Source organism: Ranitomeya variabilis, chromosome 1 (genome assembly GCF_051348905.1).
Source record: "Ranitomeya variabilis isolate aRanVar5 chromosome 1, aRanVar5.hap1, whole genome shotgun sequence".
NCBI classification, from domain to species: Eukaryota; Metazoa; Chordata; class Amphibia; order Anura; family Dendrobatidae; genus Ranitomeya; species Ranitomeya variabilis.
In genome coordinates, this window is record NC_135232.1 from 826218702 (window position 1) to 826245276 (window position 26575).

General features: G+C 42.2%; 1 protein-coding gene across 3 annotated transcripts in view; it reads left to right on the forward strand.

The window, feature by feature from the left end:
* Positions 1–324: 324 nt before the first annotated feature.
* Positions 325–26575, forward strand: part of RBPMS (RNA binding protein, mRNA processing factor) — a 246602-nt gene continuing 220351 nt past the window's right edge. For all 3 annotated transcript variants that reach the window (XM_077275250.1, XM_077275260.1, XM_077275257.1), the window contains exon 1: positions 325–666. In XM_077275250.1, coding sequence (XP_077131365.1) covers positions 604–666 — 63 coding nt within the window. In that variant the 5' untranslated portion in view covers positions 325–603. The remainder of the gene's footprint in view (positions 667–26575) is intronic.

A 26575-nucleotide genomic window follows, 5' to 3' on the forward strand; every position in this document is an offset into this window, starting at 1 on the left:
AGGGTGCTCTCTAAATGCAGAGAGGCACAGATATCTGACCGAAGCCTGGGCTTTGTAATGGTCCCATAATTCTCTTATCTGCTCTGCTTCTACTCCTGCTATCTCTCTGCATGTCACCTTTTGACCCGCCCTGGAAACTGTCATTTTTTTTCCATGTTTTCAAGAACTGGAGAATTTGTTTCTTAACTAATTGGAAGTGATACTGATTGTCTCCCCCTCCTTCCATCTCCTCTATAAACAGGGCACCTCCCAGCCAGAATACTGGGAGTTAGTTTCTAGCTGTGAAGTTGCCTTCAGTCCCTCCCCTCCTGAGAGTTTTAGAAACCAAAGGCTGGATCTAACCCTAATCACCAACAGTCAAGAACATTTCCCCTTTCCTCCCTTTCCCCTGCTCTCTCATGCTTTCCTCCTTATCTCTATCACAAGCCATAGACACTTCACTAGTTCCTCTTTTTACATTTCAAGGGGACGGTTTGTTTTACCAGTGGACCTGAAGGACATTTGTTCCCCCTGATCTCATTAGTAACCTTTGTAGAGTTCCCTGATTCCTGCCAGAAGTGAGCAGGGTTCCCGGCTGTGCTGCACACTACTCAGGAGATCACAATGAACAACAACCTAGCAGAGAAGGAAAGCTGTCCTGAGGAGATCAGCCTTCCAGAGGAGGAGGTAGGTGTCCTTTCCACAACTGCCCCTGTGGGTGGCATGTAGCAAAGTGCCCGCTGGTGGCATTCTAGGACTTGTCGTGTGTGAGGATGCCCTCTCAGTAAAAGAAGCGTGCTCTCTGAATGATCATACTGACATATAAGGATATTATGTTCATTCTTTTTATTTATTCCTGTTCTCCATTCTTTTTAGTAAGTCCCGTTCTTGTTTTATGCTATTGATATTGTTAGTATAGAGATTGTATTTGTTGTACTTCTCGTTCTTGCAGAATTATATGCCAATTATTACACTTATATGATGAGTGTGTGTATGTATACATATAAAATACATGTGTATACCTATTATTAATTAATATAATATATATATAGTATATCACATACACAAGTCCTATGACGTGTGTGTATGTATGTGTTATATATTTATATATATATATATATATATATATATATATATACACACGTGATATAGGTGTAATTTTTTGATAATTGGTATACAGATTAGCACCCAATTACGAACACACATATAGTTTGTGGGCATGTATATTGAGGTGCATGTCTATTTTACACACATACGTAAAACTTTAATGATAATGACTATACGGATTGTCAAAGAATTGCACAAAAAAATATATATATCATATGGGTCTGTATGGAAAATTGGTATACAAAGTAAAGCGAATACACTCAATATACCATAATCACAAATATGCATCTATCTATCTATCTATCTATCTATCTATCTATCTATCTATCTATCTATCTATATATATATCCATTGTTATATCTCCATCCTCTCTGTATATATGTATACTTTATACGTACACTTTGTAATTTATTCCGTGTATATTGCACACACTACATATTGGGACAGTATACAATTATTATTTATAGCTTTTCAATCCCCAATCCATGCAGTTGTTTCCAGTCAGATACAAGCAGTCCTTGGAGTTCTGCCATAGTCATTTTTTTACAATTGCGTAACTTTTTCTTAAACACGTTATACCCTTTTTTTTTCTTTTGGCTCCTGCGTGCTCTCAGCTGAAATGTTGACTATATATGTCATTGCACTAGTGAGCAGCTAACACACAGAAATACTTTACGCATTTCTAATCAGATGTTCCGGCCAGAATCCACATGCATTGCAGCACGCATCCAACATATTACAGAACACCAATTACTTTCTGCTTTTTGTGTTTTTGGTCTGGGACAGTAATTAATCCGGATCTGAAACATGTCATACCAGTGCTTAGAGGAAAATTCTGGCGTTTGTACAAGGACTGACTGGAAAGTTTCTTTATCCTATTAGTATAAAGCCTGCATTTCCTCATATAAGTACTAGTACCTACTGCACTTCCCATTTTAATCTGTAGTAGAAAGTGTATCTATCTGTCCTTTATACTTACCAGCTTGTTTAACTCTTTTCTGATCTATTTCTTCACTTATACAAAGAATTGAGCAGGATGAGCTCTTTATTTGGTTAGATAATTGAAAAACTTTAGGTGCAAATGTACCTTAACCCAATTAATAAAGACATCCCAGCAACTAGTTCTGGAGGAGGATGACATGACATCTCAAAATGAAAAATATATGTTATGTTATGAAGATACAGAAGAAAGTAGCGCTTTAACTATTACATTGTACTTTCCCTACAGCCTTGCCATCATAAACTGTATATTTAGTATCATGGTTGCCACCCACTGGTTGTACTGGGTTGGTAAGTTGATGGCTTCAGTAATGTGGCTTTGATGCCCATCAAGTCAAATGTTATGCCTTTATGAATAGACACTGACTGTACTTTACACTTCACATTCATGGATTAGTAATGCATTGAAAGCATCATGGTTAACCTGCAAGTGACCTTATGCCAATTTTTCTTTGTTGGATTGTGAAAGAAAAAGCCATAATTTCACAGTATAAGAACAAAGTGATGTTATAAGACTGGATACAGATTGCCTTTGCTTGTATGGAATTATTGGGTGATGCATGTTGATTGCTCATATTTTGTATTGGACAGTTTATGATTAGTCCAATAAAACCTTGTATTTCACTGCATAGTATTTGTCTAAACTCTGTAATTCACCATCCATTGCCAACTTAATCTTTGATGTAAAATCTCAAACTATGTACTACATATAAATTTATATTTTTGTCTATACCAGTGGTCTCCAAACTTTCTGACCTTGAGAGCCACATTCAGCTTTGAGAGAGGGTCGTGAACCACATCCAGCTCCTGCCCTCCTCACAGTAATGACCCACAGAGCCTATATTACTGGTATAATGACAATCAAAGCATTTCCACAAAAATCACACCAAGACAGTATGCCGAGATCCATAGGTTCCCACAATACATCCATTCAATATTCTCACATCAATCACTCCCACGACACTGTTGAATCAAGGTTCAAGTACCTCCTCTGACAGGTAGCATCATCTGGTCTACAGCTTACTATATTTAAATTATCTCCAAGGCCAGAATATTCACATTCAGATCTGCTATTTTGTGCAGGGCTAGTCACAAAATTCACCATCTGTAGACCTGCTCTTCATAGTTTGCTATACCTGGAGCTAATGCACCAAGCTGGCTGGCAGTCGCCAGCCACACATCATGGGCCCATGAGCCACAGGTTGGAGACCCCTGGGGTATATTCTTGTCACATGTCTGTGATTCTATGGATGTTATATAATGACAGTATGAATGTATATGTCAACCCCTTGTAATTTAAAGTTAGCAGAATCTGGGTATGTGGGCCTTTTAACTTTCCCCCAACAGATGATGTCAGGAAACAGCAGTATCGGACATTTGTAATTTAACTGACCCTTTTGTTCAACAAGGAGAAAAGCTACCCCTTCAGGCTAATATCGGCTTCTCTCCCTATTGAGAAAACTATATGCTCAGCTACATGGGGGAGCCACAAGAAATAGCAACCGACTGTCAGTCAATGATATCTTATGTACACATGGACCTTACAGGGGTTTTACACCATTATTTGACCACCTTTCATTTGGGCTAACTGGTCTAAACAATAGCTTTTCTAATCTACTTTCATGATTTGCACTATTTCTATGAGCGCATCTCGGTGTAGGTTAAATATCCTCCATCAACATACAGGCACTACTTCCTGCCTGTTACATCCGATTCGACTCTCATCTGAGCACAAGTTTCGAAAAGAATGAAAAGAGCCCCTGACTCTACTCTTGAGGGGTGTGGAGCCGCCTTTAAATGATTGGCAGGGGGTGTCTGACCACACAAGCTCAAATGACAGATTTCACTGCTCCTGCTTCGGTGCCTACCCCTTCAATTGACAAGCTCTGAGATGTGCTTGTCATTATAAAGACAAATGCTGCGCTTGTCAATTAAAGTAGCTGGCACTCCGAAGCATCGGCAGAGTTAGTGCAGATGACAGTAAAGTCTATCACGTGAGTTACTGATGGCTGATGCAGACTTACTCTACCATTGCCTTGGAGCTCAGGTGCTGGACCCGTCAATTGGCAAGTGTTACTATGTGCTTTCTAATGACAAGCACATCTCAATGCTTGTCAATTGAAGGTGCCAGCGCTCGAAAGCTTTGGCAAGATCTGTGAAGACTGATCTGAGCTTGCATGCTCATACACCCAGTCAATCATTGAAAGGCAGCTCCAACTACATCAGGAGCAGAGTAAGGTGCACTTCTCATTCCGTCCAAATCCTGTGCCCAAATGAGGGACGGATCAGAAATAACAGACAGAAAGTAGGACTTGCAGGTCAACAATGGATTGCATGACCCACACAGAAATGCACAGGAATAGTAGTATAATACAGAGAAATAACTGGAATAATGCAGAGAATACCCAGAACATCAGGCAGCTACTGTATATATGCATTCTGTGAATTATTGTATTACATGTGCTATGAGAACCTATGACACTCCCAAGAATTATGCATTACAATGTAAGGAAAAAGTCTTATTGGCAGTAGCAATAAAGACTCAGATGACAGTGTGGTGACCTTGGAGAATTTGTTCTCACAATTTCTCCCATCCTGCACCCCTTCAGTATATACAGAACATTTCACCTTCATATATTGGCAAGCTACTGTGGCTTTATATACCTCCATAATTCTATAGGGACTAGTGACAGCACCTTAGCCTTCTGTACTGACTCCACTTTCTGTTTGACGCTCCTCTATCGAATCAGAAACACTTGGTGCGGACTACTTGAGTATTCACTGCTTGGGAAGAATAATCTCATAGCTCCTGTTTCTTCACTTGACCTCTTAGACCTTCTTACTAGACATCATGATGAGTAAGATATTTTGCTTAACCATATGTTCCTTCATTGTTTGTAGATGTTAGTTTACGCTATTCAAAGTGCCAATAATTCTGTTTGATGCTATGTAGAAATGTCTTGTTTAAGCCCGATGTCTTCCAATATCACATTATGCCATGTCTTATCCACCGCTCCACTACCTCCATCAGGTGTGGTGAATCAATGATATACAGCATTAGTAATAGGAGTAGCTACAAGAGTTGACTTCAGTCCTTACCTTTGACTTATTTAACCCCCTGAAACGTTAAGTATTGCTTATCTCTTACAAGTGAAGCATTTTTACTCATGTTTTCTCTAGCGAACTGGGCACACACAGTTTTCCTACATACAGTTTGTGAAATTATATAATGCGGAATACTTTCACTTTTTATATTTCATAGTATTTGACATCAGCAATATCTGCATAATAAAGGTCCACATGCACATTAGATAAAATGTTACTGGACATGCGGATTTTGGTAGGAATTCTCCAACCATGTCCTTATGGGGGCCCCCAATTCTTTCCCTAAGGTCATTATCACATGTTCAGTATTTGGTTAGTATTTTACATTAGTATTTGTAAGCCAAAATCAGGAGTGGAACAATCAGAGGAAAAGCATAAATAGTAACACGTCACCACTTCTGTATTTATCACCCACTGCTAGTTTTGGCTTACACATACTGATATAAAATACTGACCAAATACTGAACATGTGAACGTGGCCTGAAGATGATTTCAGGAGACACCAGAATCTAGCCTTTTGTATTTTAATGGCCAATCATTTTGCTTGATTTCTTTTTCTCCTTCATGACATCTCCTGCTTGTGATTGGTCAATGTCATGTAGGGGGGTTAGTAAACACCCTCACAGGCCAATCTCTGCTAGCTCCCCCTTGGTTGAAGGTGAAATTAGATTCTAAACTTTACAAGATAATATCTCTGCAATATTGCTGAGAATTGTAAAAAACATAAAAACTTTTATTCAACTCTGGAGGTTCACATGCTAAAACTCTTGGGAAATTTTCATGAAACCAAGCTGCAAGTAAAAAAAAACCTGTTGCCTTACAAAATTGGAGACACACAAATCTACAGAAGGGGTAGGGGTCAGGTACATATGTTCCCTTTGTATAATATTAATAATACATTTGAAGGGAATGGGTTAACTGGATTTCACCACTCTCCCCCAAACTATTTATATGTGCAAGTCCGCAACGCTTTTCATGGCCAGACGCTTTCCCATTTATGGAGAAATCAGCATTTGCACTGATATGCAAACAAGGCTGTAGATCTGAAGCCTCTGTCACTACATCTCTATTTTGCAGCCAATTCCGCCTCCTCCTGCTTTGACTGACAAGTCCTTTGTTTGAAGCCATACAGTATAGAAGCTGTCAGTCAAAGCAGGAGGAGGCGGCACTAGGCTGAGAATAGAGCTGGAGTGACAGAGGCTTCAGATCTACACATTTTCATATCAATTAAAACACTGATTTCTCAGTAACGGAAGAACGGACTGGCGATGTAAAGGTATTGCTGGACTTGACTTTGAAAGAGCTCTATGTAATGAGCGCATATAAATAGTTTGGGGGTGAAATCCTGCCGATTGATTTCCTTTAGTGAAAAACTGATATGCAGTAATAGGAAAACAACTGTTGCGTTATCAAGGCACTGTATAGATCTATCTCCTGAGCCATCTCATCAAGGAACAGACTTTGCCTAGTCTCAGTTGTAAACACGTGCATTCCATGTATTGTGTGATGGACGGTCCAGCTTTCACCACGGGAGACAAGTCCAATGATACATTACAGAATTAACAAATGTCAGTTGCTGTTTTACGTCACATCACCATCTATATATATCGGTATATTATTGTGGTTCATAGATCTGTTGACATAAGCCAAACGGAATGTTTCTGCCATTCTGAAAACAGGACCCAATGTCGTTCACGTAAACAATTCCTAATGCTTCTGTTTTATAGTGAAACATTTGCACTAGGCAGATGGAGCAGATGGAAAGGGATCCTCATTATTTGTGGCTTCAGAGCAGCTCTGTGTTTATTCAACAGAAACCACTAATGGGGAGAGTTTATTGCCAAAGACTAGAGGATTACTTCTGCAATTAAAACAAAATGCGGTGCTGGTGGTGGTGGTCCGACCAACTCTCCGTCATCAATCTTTCTATTAGTAAAGGACTGAGTGGAAAAGGTAAAGCCATGGTTACTTAAACTGGCACCACTCTTCTGTGTTTGTAAGGTCCATAAGAGGGGAGTCAGCCACTTCTTGACTTGTTTGGTAGCAACATCGCAGGCTAAGTTCAAAAGGATTGGGCAGTGCTTATCCTCCTTACCTCCTCTGACATCTGCCATTGGAGGAGACAACGGAGAACCCCATACACTTCAGATGGTGAGCCACTCCTGGTCAAAAAGTTGGGTATATCCGCTAAAATAAAAATAGTAAAATCTGTACTTTCTAGTTCAGTGCCTTCCACATTGCATTATTGAAATGCGTGTGTTGTTTAATGGGAACCTGTCATGAACATGTAGTCTGACCTGTGGATGTCATGGTATAGAGAAGCTGAGCAGAATGATACTGTGCATAGGTTTGTTGGAAGTGATTCAGCATAACTTGTATTTTATTTATTGAAATCCATGGGATTTGTATGCATGCGAGTCCAGGGGGGTCCGACTAGTGATTGACAGTTAGTGCTGCATGCAGTGGCATAACTTGAAACTCAAGGGCCCCGATGCGAAAGCTCCAATGGGCCCCCCAAATATTTTAAATTTTTAATAGCAATAGTCTTTTTCTATAGGACAAAGGGACTTTCAGGGCCCCCTAGGCTCCAGGGTCCGGGTGCGATTGCAACCCCTGCACCTGTTGTAGTTACACCCCTGGCTACATGTATAGCCATAGAGAAGACTGACCATCACTAGTAGACCACCCACCGGACTCCTATACATACAAACACCAGAGATTTCAATGAATAAAATACAAGGTATACCATAAAAAATAAATGTCTATTAATCTGTTCAGCTCCTCCTGCTCTATAACATCCTGCCTGCAGATCAGGTACCATTTTCAACATACGTTCCCTTTTAAAGAGGTATTGTCAATGGCTCACAAGTGGCTGTTTTTTCCTCCTTTTTTATGCTGCTCCCTTAAGTGACTCTTTTCTTTTAAATCTAGTATAGGGTTCCATGGGCCTTTTTTAGTGCTAATTTATATGCTTTTTACCAACGGGATGTTGCTTACAAGGTAATTGTGCAGAGCATCCTAAGAACATTTCCCCAGGGAATCCTATGAGCAGCGGAAATAAAATAAGAATTAGAATGGTTCACTTTTTGACCTGGTAAAACGTCCTTTTGAAAGAGTGAAATTGTTCTCAAATATTTTTGCATGGCTGTGTTTAATTCTATTACTCATGGACACACAGAAGAGGGCCCCTGTGCAAGAACAATATATGGGCCCTTTGTAGCCCAATAACTCATCATAATGCACAACGCCACCTGCTTTGGAGGTAGATGTGGCCTCCTTACCTTTAGAGGCTGCTGCACCAATGATGTTTGGGCCTGGGCTGTGGCCACTTTCCGATGGCTGTAATATGGGAGCACTGTAACATGCATTCCTTATCACAATTGCAGTATCCAAAATACTCCCAAGTTCTTCGAAGAACGTAAAGAAGACTTACAAGCAATGTATGCTATTGCAGCTATTTATAAACACGGATTTGCAGCATCGAGGGCCTTGGTTCCATTCACTAAATGTTTGTATGTTCTCCCTGTGTTTGTGTGGGCTTCCTCCAGGTTCTCCAGTTTCCTCCCACGCCCAAAAAAACATGCTGATGGGTTCATTGACTTCCAATGCAGTTTGCTGAAGTGTGCGTGTATAAATGAATAAGGAAGACTAGAATAGCAAGTGAGGTCAGGGACTGACGATGAGTAATTAAAATCTGTATCCAGTGCAGGAGAAAATCTGTCTACTAAATTATATAAAAAGCACAATATGGCTGAACTTCAGTACCAGGCACATATAAGCCAAGCCACTGTGCCCGGGCAAACATTAAAGGGGCTGGTTACTTAGATTGTTGATAAGTAGAGATCAGATCCATAACATCAGGTTATCAATGTGTTTTCGCATAAAAGTACCATGAAGTGTAAAAAATAACAACCTATAAGTTACAAAAAAATATAACATTTACAGACATTACCATTAACAGAAAGCTCTTAAAGATACAATGCATTTTTATGATGACTTTATTACAAATTACTATGTTCACAAAATGTTAGGGGGAACTAATTTGAATAAAGTTATTAGTTACTTTCTAGGTTTATACCATAATACCGATTTTCATTTATTATTTATTTTTATAGAATATCCTGGCTGTATATTTACATAATCATTTTTTTTGCTATTATTTTTTTTATGATCATTGCAAACTTGAATAATTTTTACACTGTTACATAAATCGCAGCAACAAAAAAAAGGTAAAAGCCTCGGAAAGTTTCGTGTAATAGAACAAAGTGGCCAGCTTCAGCGTCAGCCATGTGCATAGACTTGCATGAGAGCCATTTCCCGGAGAGGAGCCATCTCTTTGTGTCCCTCTTCAGTGATGAATACAAATATTTAGTTAACTGGATAAATATGAAATCATTGTGTCAGGGCTCACTCCATTACATAAAGTCATTGTTTATGTTTCAAGTCAATATTTATGCTACCAAATTGAAATAAACTGCGGCGGTTCGGGCTGTAAACACTGCTCCGTAAGAAAACACATTCTAATGGCCGACTCGAGTTTCTGTAGTGACACAGGCATAGTACATGGGTGGCCATTTTGAACACATTTATGGCATCATTTCTGCAGCTTTAGATTATTCACACTATGGGGTGAAGTCATCTCATATTTAATACCACATGTATTAATCATGGTTCTCCCCTCTACAAGTTCACATACAAGCCAACAGTAGCAAAATAAATGCTGGCATTTTTAATATATCTGCTCCCAGGCACTCGTTTAGGCGAAACCCATATACCCCTTTGAGTTTTTAATGCCATCGTGCACTACTCAGTTTCTTTATATATTCACCCCTGATTATACTCTCATCTGATGAGGCCTATGCAAACGCCTAAGGATTTTGGGGTTCACTACTATTAGGAAAATACTTGGGTACTGCCCTTGGTACAGCAGGAGCCACTCACATGGGACAAGACATGGGATAATAGGGACCAGTCATCCCAAAAATTCACTGTCTAATCCAATTGGAGTAAAATGTAGAATTCTAAATATTAACTTTTAATATTTAATTTTAAAATGGATAAACACGCATTACAACATCAATACAAATATACAAAAGTACAGGATTTCTCACAGTGCATAGACTATGAATGATCCTATTGCTGCAGCAAGGTATTATTTAAGCCTAAGTACCGTATATTAAATGGTTATTATATTAATATTCTGATTTCAATAACTCTGGTCAACATAACCACTTAGTCACATTAAGGATGTCCTAAATCTCCAATCAACAAACTAGAATATATTATCCTTAATTTTGATATCAGATATATTGAACCATAACTGTTCACTATAATACCACTATCTAGATCAATAACTAAACCATTGGTTGTCCAACAAATTGTTTAAAAAATAGCAACCATTGCTGTTTTGATGTACAAAAGTGGCCACTGAGCACTAATCACTTTCTCAGGATCATAGCCCTAAGACTGTAGAGATGGCTCTACGCGTTTCATCAAACATAGATTACTGCCTTAAGTTATCAGGGGCTCGCAGTGTGTCACTATAAGGCTATGTGCACATGTTGCAGATTGTATGCATTTTTGCCGCTTTTTTTTTCGCCTCAAACGCTGCGAAAATGCATACACAACACAACCCATTGAATTCAATGGGATTCCGCAATGGTGTGCTAATGCTGCATATTTTTCCGCAGCGGAATCACATAGCGGAAAAATACGCAGCATGCTCATTCTTTGTGCAGAATTCTGCACACATAGGAATGCATTGATCCGCTTACTTTCCGCATGGGGCTATGCCCACCATGCGGGAAGTAAGCGGATCATGTGCGGATGGTACCCAGGGTGGAGGAGAGGAGACTCTGCTCCATGCCCTTAAAAAAGAATTAAAATAAAAAATAGTTATATACTCACCTTCTGGCGGCCCCCGGATCCAGCCCAGGCCTTAGCGATGCTCCCGGCAGCTCCCGTTCCCAGTGATGCTTTGCGACAATGACCTGTGATGACGTAGTGGTCTCGTGTGATGCTACGTCATCTAGGGTCATTGTCGCAAGGCATCACTGGGAACGGGAGCATCGTGAGGAGCGGGAAGGCTGCGGGGGCCGCCGGAAGGTGAGAATATCACAATTTTTTTTTTAATTATTATTATTTTTAACATTATATCTTTTGACTATTGATGCTGAATAGGCAGCATCAATAGTAAAAAGTTGGTCACACTTGTCAAACACTATGTTTGACAAGTGTGATCATCCTGTCAATCATTTTTCCAAGCGATGCTACAGATCGCTTGGAAAACGCTAGCATTCTGCAAGCTAATTATGCTTGCAAAACGCTTGTGTTTAGCTGGAATTCCGCATGCGCATTTCCCGTGGCAGGGAGTTGCGGAATTGCTGTGGAAATTTCCGCTGCAATTCCGCAAAGTGTGCACATAGCCTAATACTGATAAGCAATGAGATATCATATTGGAAAGATTGCTAGCGGCCAAACCAGCATCCCTATCAAGACTGGCAGATCCAACTCCCTCCCCACCGGAACTAATTGTATCACCAATAGATTTTGCTGCAGCAACCTCCAATCATAATCCCTGTCTAATTCCTAGAGGTATTCAGCAACCTCCAATAGGGTTGGATTACCATGTCCCCGTATAATATACCTCCTCGAGCTGATTCGCCACAAAACAGTATCCATTGTGGTAGACAAATCAAAGCTCCATGGATCCCCTTTCTCCTCCAGAGTGGTTCTATACTATCGATCTCTACAGGATAGGGGGTTAGATCTGTTCAATTTCTTTTTTATTTTATTTTATTTTGTTGCGGGTACTCTTTGTCTACAGTTTTGTCATAAGTGACGTGTTTTTATATCATTGTCGTGATGTTGAGCATTTTTAACATATCGTAGTAAAAGTTAAGTTTTATGGTTCCCATGCTGAATACCCACAATTACCTTAGGGAGTGTGGGTAATCATATCATTTAGTTACAATATTTACGTCTATCCTTACAGCTCGTGTTGTCAGGATTTACCGGCACCTGAGACTGCAAGTATGCGATATACATAGTCCCGTCAACATTCCGACTAGACATGCGTGACCTCGCTCAGTACAAGTGAATTGAGCACCGCCACTCACATTTAGTTTGCATGTGGCCAGAAGTATGCTAAATCCATATATTTCCCATCCCCATGATCGCACTATAGAGAGAGAGAGGATTAGCCTTCAAGGACAGGAAATCCACAGATTTAAAAGGTGGAACCTCTCTTTCTGCTTCAGTGTTTGCTTGTCCTTGGAGGGAGACCTACAGTCCCAGGTGATGCCAGAGATACTCGGGACTTACTTTTTTCCCCAGTCAGTGTGTGTAGGGGGGAGGATTCTGGAGGATGGATCAGTCATGGGGGTTTTGAGCAGAGCGACCAGCTGAAACGATGCGGTTTGCAACAATTGACAGAGGTATCCTCAACCCTTAACAAGAACCTGAAAGTGATAGTTAAAACAGAGGTCAGGAATTCACTTAAGAATATGACTCCTTATGTTACTATTGAGAAGCAGGTTACAATTTCCAATGGGGACTTGGAAGATGGGAAATTAGTAGGATTCTAATTAGATATTTCAACTTCGTCCAGGGCCGGTTTTAGACAAAGTGGGACCCTGGGCAAAAGTTTAAAGTGGGGCCCCAAATGGTCATATATTGCTCCATCACACAGACCCTTTTCTGTTTGCATTTACAAGCGCTAAGTTCAGGCTGGTAATCGAGCATGATCGACAATATTGAAGTCGCTCGACGCTTGTTTCCCGGCCTCTTTAGGGTATGTGCACATGTTCAGTAATTAGCAGTGCTTTGGATGCAGCACATGTCCTTAGCCGTCTATTGAACTCAGATGAATCCACATGTGATCACTGAACCATGTGGAATCACCTCGTCCAATACATTGCATAGATGAAACTTATCTTGCGGAGACTCGCATCTCCACAAGATAAATAGACATGCTGTGGTCTAGAGAGACGCGCCACACTGTGGCTGCTGTCTTACTTCCTCTGGAGGTCAGATTTGTCCAAATGAGGGGACAGTGCAGGGATCACGTGACATAACAATGTCACATGAACCCCAGGACATTGCTGGAATGTTGTCTAAGTGGTGGGCCACAGGGAAGGCGTCAGATGTTGCAGAAGGGCCAGCTGGGGCATGCAGTCCCACAGCATATATATATATATCAGCATATAATGATGTCATGGTAGCTGGAGTGGGTTGCTGGGCCCTTCAACACTTCCCTCGTGTCCACAACAATTGTCAATAGCGGGAGATGGCACTTGTGGATGGTATCTGGATGGCAATCTCAAGCAGCCAGACACACAGGTGAACGTGTAAACATAACCATTTTACTGAAAGAGGTAACGGGGTACAGTCTCTCTTAAAGGCAAAGTTCACAGTATATTGTGAATATGAAAGTAATGATTCTCTCCTCAAGAAGCGAGGTTGTGGCCTCTCAGGGTGGCTGGAGCAGAGTTCTCTTCATTTGCTATTAAAGGAAGTGATATGCATAGTCCAAGAAATATTACACTGATGGAGGGACCTCCACAGATTGGCTCTCTGTGGAAACTGTTGTGAATTCTGCTTTTGGGCTCCCTCCAGTGGTTGTAGGTGGTAATGCAGTTGCCCCTGAGTTGCAGTCCTGGTCAGGTGTATCTGCTGATTGCAGTTCTGACTGGGGTATTTAGGCGTGCAGGATTCATTAGTCCTTGCCAGTTGTCAATTGTTGTTGGGAGGTGTAGGACCTCTGCCTGGTTCCTCCTGCCTTTCTGCCAAATCAGCAAAGATAAGTGTCTGGTTTTTTTTTCCTGTGGCACACATGTTGTGTGCTTCACAATTCAGTGCTATTCTTTGTGTTTTCTTGTCCAGCTTAGATTGTGTCAGTATTTTCTCAGTCTTGTTGGATTCTCTGGAGTGGCAGATATACATTCCATGTCTTTAGTTAGATTGTGGAACTTTTTGTATTATCTGCTGTGGATATTTTTGGAAGGGTTTTAATACTGACCGCATAGTAATCTGTCCTATCCTTTCCTATTTAGCTAGAGTGGCCTCTTTTGCTAAATCCTGTTTTCTACCTGCGTGTGTCTATTCTTCTCCTACTCACAGTCATTATTCGTGGGGGGCTGCCTATCCTTTGGGGGTCTGCTCTGAGGCAAGGTAGCATTCCTATTTCCATCTATAGGGGTATTTAGTCCTCCGGCTGTGTCGAGGTGTCTAGGGTATGTTAGGCACACCCCACGACTACTTCTAGTTGCGGTGTTAGTTCAGGATTTGCGGTCAGTACAGGTTCCACCGACTCCAGAGAAAGTTTCATGCGGCTCCAAGGTCACCAGATCATAACAGGAAACACATTAAAGTGTGGAAGTACTCACGGTTTTGAGCCTACCATTCCCTATTGCAGGGGGTAGGTTAAATAAAGTCAGTGGCATGGCAGCCACGTGGGTCTGGTCCTGGCTAGAAGCAAACAGGATAACCAGCATACAGAGAGCACATGGGCAGCGTTATTATTTTTTTTTCTAGAATTACAAGGGGGTAAAAAAGCAAACTAATTGTTATATGGCCATTTTTACGTTCCAGTTTGATTGCATTTGTCATCCTTTCCTCCAACTTGGAGTGTTTTCCTCATACCCTATTTGCATCCCTTGTCTGGTGAATAACCCATTGTACTGTACATCATTTACCGAACTTCTGTAACTAACTCTTCTTGTATGTGAAAGTTTCCATTCTAGAAATTAGTTACAACCAACAATAACATGATCATGCATGAACTGTGCCCTTTTTTGGGAAAAATCTAAATATAACAAACGAAAACACATTAGAAGATCTTTTGTAATCCTAAGGAATCTGACTGTTTTGCCAAGAAAAAAAAATTACTAAAATATCGCCCAGCATTTACACATTACCTATTGTAGTATAAAAGTGGACTACAGTACATGCTGCAATGCAGGATCTGTGCAATATACGTAACAAATGTACTAAATTGCTCAATTTTTTTAATGTAGGTTTAAGTTTACATGTACGTTATGAAATTGTGTTCAAAGATGGACACTTTTAAGGGAGCCCAGACACATTTTACAAAACTATGGTCAATTTTGAGCATCATGAACAACTGTCGGCTGGTTCAGAAAAATGCACTATGTTCATTTTAACTGCTGACCAAGGAGCAAACATTCGTAATTGTTTCGTAGTGTTGGATTTAAAAAAAAAAATTAAATAAATCCTGGCCTATGAAGTCTGCGTAGGTTTGGGGCCATCAAAGATCATTGGCCTATTTTCATACATACAATACAGTAGGTTCTCATATTTTCTATATCTTTTGACTTTCTTGGATGATGAAACCAGGGCCGTAACTATAATAGGTGCAGGGGGTTACAATTGCATCCGGGTCTTGGAGCCTAGGGGAACGAAAACGTCATTTATGGTCTATATGAAAAGACCATTACTGTTGAATAGTTGGGGGCCTGTTGGAGCTTTTGCATTGGGTCCCATGAGCTTCAAGTTATGCCACTGGATGAAACGATCTTCTGATCAGATAATACTTGGCATCTTTACTCCTCAAAAGACAAATCCTCTATTAGACTAAGAAAGCAGGCAGACAGACGTATAATTCGGACCAAGATTGGAACAAAATGGATGGACTGGCCGGCGGTTCTCCTGACCCGAGTGTGACAGGTTCATGTAATTCTATGCAATGCAGCTGTCACGCTCAGGTCGGGAAAGCTGCCAGCCAGTCCATGGGCTGCGTTCTGATTTAAGTCCAGTTTACACAGCCGTCTGTGATCTCTGTTCTCATGATTAGTGTTTAGTGCGTTTTTGACACAGGGTATTTTCACTGCAAAATTCACGTGTCAATTTATCCTGTGGTAAATATGCATTTTATAAGGAGATTTTCCTCATAGACTTGAATAAAATTAGGAAAATCCACACGTAAAAAAAAAATGCTTATATATTTTCTAATGCGCTTCTGCAGAGGAAATGCACTAAAAACGCATGCAATCCTGCATATGGCTTTATCAATAAAGTTTTTCTATTGAAGCTAAGTAACAGGAAGTATCCAAAACAAAACAGCTTTATTTAAAACATACCAAAAAGACAAAAACTGCAGAAGGAAAAGTAAAAAATTTGCAACATCAAAAATGGAGCAAATACTCATTGTGGGAACATAGCCTTATGGTATGTGCACACGTTGAGTATAGTTTCTGCAGCTCTTGGCAGGAAAAACTCAACTGCAAAAAACATGCATTTTTTGCCCTGCGTTTTTGCTGATTTAAGTGAAGTGAATGTTCAAAAATGCAGGGCAACAACGCACAGAGAATTGACATGCTGCAGATTATTTTCTGCACCAAGTGTTCAAGTCAAAAATACTAAGCGTGTGCATGACTCTTCAGGTTTCTCATTCACTTTGCTGGCATCAGGATTGCTTCAGGTTTTGCTTGAAAATCTGCAAGGAAAAAACGCACCAAATCTGCAACGTGTGCACGAGCCCTTACACAGCAGTAACATGTCATTGCAGTCTGCATTTACAATATAATATTTGAAGCTGACCTCATGTGGTGAGCTCTCTATACACCAGTTTTCTATAGAACTCATATTGCTTTCCTTACATTCTATAAATAATACATAAACATACAAGCAATCTTTGCAACTAAGGCCATTCATCTAGCGTTAGAGCAATGTATATTTTAGCATGCCATATATGTGTATATATTTTACTCTTCCTGTGCAAGACTTAAACAACCATAAGACAAAAACATCATCACGAGGAAAGTTAATAAAAAACGGAAAATCTGACTAGTTCTCTGGGTCCTGTAAACGTCATTAAATGGGCTATCTCAATAGACATGTTCATGTCATATCCCAAGGTTATGTCGAGCGCCCCGCCTGGGCCTTGGGGTACTCTGCATCGGGTCCAGTCTCTCTTAAAGGGGATGTAACGGCGTCTGCGACCCGGTCCGTGGCCCTGGGACTCCAATAAAAGGGGAAAGGTCTTTAAAGGGGAAATTGTAAATGAGTCTGTCGTGACGCCACCTGTGGTGTTCGGTCAATTGTGGGACCGATGCTGCATTAAAGGGGTCCTCTGGGAGATGTTGTTGCAGCAATGATGGTAACGCTTCCCACAGGTGAATCGGGGTCCCCAGAGGTCCTGAAGTGTATGGCGATGATGGTGTAAGCCGGCAAAAATGAGTAAAGGACACAAGTTGTAAGTCTTTACCTGGTTTACTGTAGTTGGCAGGCCACAGTCCAGGGTACCAGGCACAGGTGATGGTATGGCCCTGCCGGCTCGGAGGCAATGGAAGATTCCCTTTTTCCCGCGAGGTCCGTGAGCCTTTCCAGCTAGCGCCTGCTGTATATGAAGTCCCTGCTGCCTGAAGCTTTCTGCAGAGTCCTCTATTCCACCTGTCCTGAGACACATACCTGCATGACGGGCAGTTTGAGCCTTTTTATTGGGACTCTATCTACCTTAACTCCTCAGGTGCTGCTGCATCTCAGGTGTGGTGTGGGCCAATCCCATAAAGTTCTCAGCCCTCCAGTTCTACCAAGTGTCCTACAGTTTTGCTAAAGCCTCGGGCTCCCGGTATCCGGTACTGCGCTTCAGCTCTGAGGGTGCTTGATCACAGTTCCCCTCTGAGCCCTGTTCGTCTCCTTTGCTCCTTTCCTCTGAATCTCCACCACATACAACCCCTGGGATTATTTGTCCTTTCAGAGGCTGCAGCTCTCTCGTGGCTGCCAGGCCTCTCTGTCTGCTTTGTCAGACTTCCTTCTCCTTCAGTGTCTCTCTCAGACTGGCTAACTCCTCCTCCAGACCAGATTAATTTTAACATTGAGAGAGAGAATATAAAAAATAAAATCCAGAAAATCACATTGTATAAATTATATAAATTTATTTGCTTTTTGCTGTGAGGAATAAGTATTTGATCCCTCTGGCAAACAAGACTTAATACTTGGTGGCCAAACCCTTATTGGCAAGCACAGCAGTCAGACATTTTTTGTAGTTGATGATGAGGTTTGTGCACATGTCAGGAGGAATTTTGGTCGACTCCTCTTTGCATATCATCTCTAAATCATTAATATTTTGAGGCTGTCACTGGGCAACTAGGAGCTTCAACTCCCTCCATAATTTTTCTTAGGGATTAAGGTCTGGAGACTGGCTAGGCCACTCCATGACCTTAGGCTAGGTTCACATTGCGTTAGTGGGTGATCGCTAACGGACAGAGTTGCACTGCGAAAATGTCGCAATTAACGCCGTGCAACGGGTCCATTAGCGCACCCATTGACAGCAATGTTGTTTCAGCCTGAAGCGCATCGCTAGCGCGTGCCTTTTTCGGCTTGTGCTAGCGATGTGCCGTTCTTTTGTGGCACGCCTCGGATGCTGCTTGCAGCGTCCGCGGGCTGCCCGAGGTCCGTTCCCCGCTCTCGCAGATCGGGGATCTGCGAGAGCGGGGATGTTAGCGCGACCCCTAAACGCGGCCCCTACAAATACATTGCGTTAGGGCAATTCGTTTAGCGCTAGCGGATTGCGCTAACGCAATGTGAACCTAGCCTTAATGTGCTTCTTTTGGAGCCTCTCCTTTGTTGCTTTGGCTGTATGTTTTGGGTCATTGTCTTGCTGAAAGACCCAGCCACGATCCATTTTTAATGTCGTGGCAGAGGGAAGGAGGTTGTCACTCAGAATTTTAAGGTACATGGCTCCATCCATTCTCCCATTGATGTGGTGAAGTAGTTCTGTACCCTTAGCAGAGAAACACCCCCCAAAACATAATGTTTCCATCTCCATGCTTGACAGTGGGGACGGTGTTCTTTGAGTCACAGGCAGCATTTCTTTTCCACCAAACACGGCAAGTTGAGTTAATGCCAAAGACCTCAATTTTTTCTCATCTGACCACAACACCGTCTCCCAATCACTCAGAGAATCATCCCGGTGTTCATTGGTAAGAGTAAGACAGGCCTGCACATGTGTATTCTTGAGAAGGGGGACCTTGCGGGCACTGCAGGATTTTAAACCTTTATGGTGTAATGTTACCAATGGTTTTCTTGGTCACTGTGGTCCCAACTGCCTTGAGATCATTAACAAGTTTCCCCCCCATGTAGTTTTAGGCTGATCTCTAACCTTCCTCATGATCAAGGATACCCCACGTGGTGAGATTTTACATGGTGCCCCAGACTGATGTCGATTGACAATCATTTTGTATTTCTTCCATTTTCTTACTATTGCACCAACAGTTGTCTCCTTCTCACCCAGTGTCTTATGCATGTATGTCTTTGAAGTCCATGTCAGCTTTGTGCAGGTCTATGATCTTGTCCCTGACATCCTCAGGGTACGTCTCCACGGTCCGTTTCGCCGGCGGGATCGCCGCAGCGGCGACACCGCTCGGCGCTAAGCCCCGCCCCCTTAATGGGACGCGATGGTGCCGGATGTGTACAGTACACATCCGGGATCATCGCACCCCTCGCCATAGGGCCCTGTGATATGCCTTGCGGGGACGCTGCGTCCCCGCAAGGTGTACGGACATGCTGCGTTCTGAAAAGACGCGCAGCATGTCCGGAGTCGCAGGGCCGCCGCGTGCGGGTTTCCACGCATAGTGGAGACGGGATTTCATAAAATCCCCTCCACTATGCTGGAACATCTGGACGCTGCTTGTTTGACGCTGCAGCGTCAAACAAGCAGCGTTTACGTACCGTGGAAACATACCCTTAGAAAGCTCTTGGTCTTGCCCATGTTGTAGAGGTTAGAGTCTGACTGACTGAGTCTGTGGGCAGGAGTCTTTTATAAAGATGACAATGTAAGACAGCTGTCTTTAATGCAGGTAACAAGGTGATTTGAAGCATCTAACTGGTCTGTAGGAGCCAGAACTCTTAATGATTTGCAGGGGATCAAATGCTTATTTCTCACTGCAAAATGCAAATAAATGTATATAATTTATACAATGTGATTTTTCTGGATTTTATTTTTGATATTCTATTTCTCAATGTTAAAGCTAACCTACCCTTAAAATTATAGACTGTTCATGTGTTTGTCAGTATTTTTTTTTTCTACAGCCATCTTTCAGACGTCTCTTTTTTTTAACTTAGATCGCTAGCAATTTTCAAGCAAAAATGCATATGGAAATCAAGCAGATGCCCAGACATCTTCTGGGCGTCTTTTAAGCCTTCTCGTGGACTTGTGTTGTAAAGTGTAGGGCCTCTTTAAAGCGAAAAATACCTGAAATATGGTCAGTTCATTTATTTTAACTGCTTTGTGTCTTTGGGAACCTGAAGTGTGTGAAAGTCACACAAAAGACTGAACATATGAACAGTAAGTCATTTTCACACAGAAATTAATGTTTATTATTTTGATCATTTTATGGGCACTTTTCAGACAGATTTCATAGCAGACCCGCTTGAAAAAGACGTGTGCACATACTTTTACATTGTCCTCTTAATATATTGCAATCATCATATAATATGGCAGTGTGCTCTTAAAATTGCTCAGTTTGCTCTTTGATGGGAGTGCTTCTTTTAGGTGTTTACTCTAGCACAGTGCCTCATCCACAGACCATGAAAATAGTATTTGTCATTTACACAGTTTCAACATACTACATCAGTCGGGTGCATAACTTCATGTGACCATTAGTAGTCTGGTGCTGGTCATTTATATGGAAGGTATCTGGGTAGAAAATAGAGGCATATTAGTTCCTTGTCAAGCTGTTTATACTGTATGTTGCTGCTAAGTATTGATGAACTTTATGAATACAGTGATGAGAAACTACATACACCTCATTGGTGTACCGCCAAAGGCGACAGGACATGTGACTGCTATGGGGCCCGTGAGCCAGGGGGGCCCAGTGCCAGCGCCGCACCGGGCCCCCCCTTCGTCCATCAACTTGAGCAATGATGATGGAGGAGGGAGCATCAGCTGATGCTTTCTTCCCCATCATTCTTCCTCAGCCTCTGACGTCTCAGTGCAGCAGGCGCAATGACGTCATTACCGCATGTCAACTGTATTGAGACGTGCAACGCTTCACGCCAGGAAACCGGGTGGAATGAGGAGGGTCGAGTACTGTGTTTTGTTGTTTTTGCTTTTAAATCAGTGATTGGTGGCCATAATAAAGTATGGACCATGGGAAATGCTTTATATTCTATGGAAAACCATGAGGAGAGCATTATATTCTATGAAGGACCATGGGGATAGCATTATATTCTATGGAGGACCTTGGGCAGGGCATTATATTTATAAGGAGGACCATGGGGAGAGCATTATATTATAAGGAGGACCATAGGAAGTGCATTTTACTATATGGAGGACGATAGGGAGTGCTTTATACTGGATGGATGATATATGGGGCTATGTAGGGGCCATTATACTGTATGCTAGCAATTATACAATGTGGGGTCCATTATGCTGTGTGTGGGTCATTATATTGTATGGAGGGCTAGTGCAGACCATTATACAGTGTGGAGAGGTGTGGGGCCATTATACTGAAAGAAAAAAAAAAGGTATTTCAGCTCACCCTTAGTTCATCCATACGAAGTGGTAGGTATCAGTCCGAGCACGGAGACAAAGTATTGCTGCCACATCACTGGTTAACATGTAGAAAAAGAAGGTGTGAATCCAGCTCCAAGGATAAAATGTAGAAACTTTATTGAATCACTTTAAAATGCTGCTAGAACATAAAGTTTCTACATTTTATCCTTGGAGATGGATTCACACCTTCTTTTTCTACGGGCCATTATACTACATGGAAGGCTGTGTGGGATTCAGAGTTGGGGGATCATACTGTGTTGGTGTCTCCATACTTTGCTTGGTAGTTGAGGTGGGGTGCAATACGGTCATTATACTGTGCATCACGAGGCTAATGTGGAGGAATTCACCATGGGGGTATCATACTGTATTTGTGGGGCATTTTTGTTACATTGTGCTTTATGGGGGCAATGGAAGAAAAATCTAGAACTTCAGAAGGACAGCAGAAAAGTGTGGGTCACAAGGACCCAGAAACAACGACCATTATATCCAAAGATAAAATAATGTATGTAAAAGAGTGTATTTAAATAACTTTATTGATCCACAAAATACATATACAAGATATAACATACATTACACATGAAGGGTACAGGTAAGTATCAGGTGCTGCAAGGTGTGCCTCAACACCGCAGGATAATAAAAACAAACGAACTAAGGGCGCATGGACCCAAGGACGTACACACCCGCAATAATCCAAACTTGTGCCACCAAAATTCTAGTAAATAAATAAATATTGCACATATTGAGCTGTAAGAAAGCCTCCGTTTGGACCTAGAGCCAGGTCCCTTCCAGGGCAAGTAAGGTACTGACTTATCCAATACAGCACGCACACATAGGGCACAGGAAAATTACAATTTTACCTCCAAGTGGAGAGCTGGATGATACGTCCACAGGATCCGTGCGTCCTCCCCGACGCACGTTTCGGTTTTTCACCTTCCTCAGGGGGCATATTAAGTGAGGCTGAGTACATATTTTTATAGTCACGTATACCGGAAGTGACCGGGAACAACCCGGAAGTAGTTAGCGGTAACTATGACAACCGCTATACTTTGAATTTGGACAGCTTACAGCGACCGTGCGATGGTGCCTCATCGATCAGGGGATGCGCCGCAGAGCGCCGACCACCGGACAAACACAGGGCCCTGTGAAGTCCAGAGGCGGACGCACATACGGCGCAAACACCGACCGAAAAAGAGAGCAAGGGTGCGCATGCGCAGATGGTCCGCATTACTAGAGCCACCATCACACAAATGGGAAAACGCTGCCCACACACTGGTGAGTATCTAGCTGCCAAAAAGCATGGATACACTTACAAAGAACAAGGGAAAATGGATACAACATCACATTATAAACATCAACCACAACCTATACAAATAAATGCACATAATAATGACTATCCTATATGGATGCGGAGCAAAGAAGATAGGGGACATGTACACAAAAATCTGTACTGGATATGCATTATTAGAATGAAGACTACAAGGGTCCGCAGATATGTCATGGTATACATTTACCCAGAGAGGTACCATAGTGCCGAATTGTGGACAGTAAGACAATATAAAGAAATTGATCAGAGGACCTAAGAGTCAATCATTTATCCACATAGCGATAGGGAATAGGAGACTGCTAATCAGTCTAAATGCAAGTGAACCTCCAGATGTTCTTTCCAGACGTCTTCAGGATGTATAAGGGGCATCAGTGGCCCATAAACGTTATGTCCATTTCAACCCCATCATAGAGGATATCAACCCTCAAAACACTTGATAGAACCGACATCCATTTATCCACAAGGTTCAAGAAAAGTGAAGCACACTTAAACTATACTCAGCCTAAGACACAAAACAAAAATACCAAAATTAGTAAAGCAAAAATAAAACAAAAATATATACAAAAGCCAAAAACTATATTAAAAATACATTAAAAACACGGTATATCGACAAGATGTATCCAGAGGGCGGTGATCACAGGAAAGGTGAGAAACTTAAGGTCTCATTGAGACCCCGTGGATGGACAGTATCCAGGGTCCATATCCAACGGGACTCTAACTGAGCCAAACGTTGGGAAATATTACCCCCACGGATCCCCAGATCTAAACTATCAATGCCTTTGACACGCAGATCCCTACTATTGCATTTATGATGCGTTTTGAAGTGTCTAGGGATTGTTTTCAGGAGGGCTACCTCCTCCTGGCCGCTGGCCGCCTGAATGCCACGCACGTGCTCCCTGACCCGCACCTTAAGTTGGCGTGTGGTAAGTCCAATATAGATCAGGGAGCACGGACACGTGGCATAATAGATGACATTCCTAGACATGCATGTAATCGACCCACTGATTTTAAAGGTCTTTCGTCCAGTTGAATCTACAAAAGAATCACTGCGGTCAATATTTACACAGGCGACACAGCGGCCACAAGGCCTGCAACCCCTCCTGACGGGAATATCACTCAAAAACGATCTGGGGGGAGCACTCTCATAGTGACTCTGTATCAAACGATCGCGCAAATTCCTAGCGCGTCGGAAAGTGATGGCAGGTTTGTCTGGGAGGATCTTAGTCATAGTAGTGTCAGTCAACAATATAGGCCAGGCTTTTGTAAGGGCCGTACGTACTGCCTCTGACTGAGTGCTAAAGTTGGTGACGAATCTTGTCACTCTAGAGTCCTTAATGCTGTTACTGGCATGATAGAGAAGAGAATTTCTATCAGACCATTTAGCTCTATGGTACGCCCTTTTAATGGCCCTATGGCTATATCCTCTTTCCAGAAAACGTTGCTTAAGCTTATCCGCCTCCACCTCAAAGATGGCTGATGTGGAACAAATGCGCCGAAGACGCAAAAATTGCCCCACTGGTACGGCACGAATCATGTGTTTTGGATGAGAGGAGGAGGCGTGTAGCAGCATGTTCGTTGACGTAGGTTTACGAAATATATTAGTGTTTATAAGTCCACAGGAATCCCTACGGAGAGTCACATCCAGGAACTCAATCTCGTCTGCATGATGCTTCACAGTAAGGTGAATATTTAGATCATTAACATTCACTGCCCTAAAAAAAGAATCAAGTGCTGACGGTGTACCCTGCCAGATGAGGAAGACGTCGTCGATGTACCGCGTCCAGAGAAGGACGCAGTCCACCGACGACGACCGAACATCTGACAGGAAGAGGTCCCTCTCCCACAGCCCCAAGAACAGGTTAGCATATGAGGGGGCAAAGGCCGCCCCCATAGCAGTCCCTTGGAGCTGTAGGTAGAGGGACCCCTTGAAGGTGAAGAAGTTATGAGTTAGGGTAAATTCTAATACCTCCAGAATTAGAGCCCTGAAGTTGGGGGAGTGATCGGATGTGCCCAAAAAGAATTGGACGGCACGTAGGCCGTCACTGTGGCGAATGTTAGTATATAAAGACTCGACATCAGCTGTGGCGAGTAAGGTGTCTGTGTCAAGAGATAGGCCATCAACCGTCCGAAGCAGCTGCGTCGTGTCTTTGAGAAAGGAGGGGAGACCCACCACCAGTGGCTGTAGGATGGAATCTATCCATTTATTAGTGTTCTCCAGGAAATTCCCCCGTCCTGAAACAATGGGACGTCCAGGGGGTACACTGATATTTTTGTGTATTTTGGGGAGGAGATAAAAGGTGGGAATCTTAGGTTCTTTAACCACTAAAGCTGTGGCCAACTCCTTGGTAATCACCTCCCCATCTACAGCAGCTGATAAAATCGCAGATAGTTGCGCACAGTAGGCGGACAAGGGATTAAACGTGAGTTTTTTATAGCATACCGAATTTCTTAGTTGGGAAAAGGCCTCATGTTCGTACATACTAGTAGGCCAAATAACAACGTTACCCCCCTTGTCCGCCGGCTTGATAACAACATCTGGAAGCTGCTGCAGATAGCGGAGACGTTGTCTCTCCTCCCCAGTCAGATTATCCCCCTGGATGTGTTGGGGGATCTTTAAAAAGTCATTAGTGACCACCTGAACGAAAAGATCAATAGCAGCACAATTGGATAGGGGGGGGAATTTCCTGGAGCGAGGTCTAATGGCTGGGGGTATCCTACCTCCCTCTGTAGCCGTATGCTCATCCGACAACTCCTCCAAAACCCTCAGGGCTGTTTGCTCTTCATCTGTAGGGAAAAGAGTATGTAAATTGTCATCAAAGTGGTATCTTTTGAACAATAAAGAGCGAGCGAAAAGATGTAAGTCCTTTATAATGGTAAAGGTATCTAGCCCCGCAGCGGGGGAGAAGGACAGACCCCTCTGAAGTAAGGATAGATCAGATGAAGTTAATTTATGCTTACTCAAATTGATCACCTTATTTCCATTTTGTCCATTGTCAGGAGAACGACCACCCTGCCGTTTATACGGATGATAGTTATGTTTACGTGGTCTCTTATATCCAGTCCCAGAACGGGTCATCATGGATGATGTAGATACATCCGAAGTATCCCCAGTAGAAGAAATGGATGAAAAGGAGCCAGTCCGATTCCCACCATAGGGCCGCGTTGTAGTTTTAACCCACCGATATACCGTTTTCAGTTGGTAGTCCTTAGTATCTCTATTTAGTTTACGGGTATGATTATCCTGTATTTTTTTCAATACCTGATCTAAAGATTTCTCCAGACTAAGTTCAAATGTCTGGATTTTGGCCTCCGTACACATAGCTCTAAGTTCTGCCTGTGCCACATCAATACTCTTGTCCAATTCTTCAATGGACTTGGTGTTCATTTTTATCAGTAATAACATTAAAGTCTTAGAACAGCCGCTACACGCCTCCTCCCACTCATTGATAAATATTTGGTCATCAACTGGATAGGCAGGAGTGACTTTTACTCGTAGACCCCTGGGAATCATAGAGCGTGCTATATATTTTTCGAGGAATGCCCGA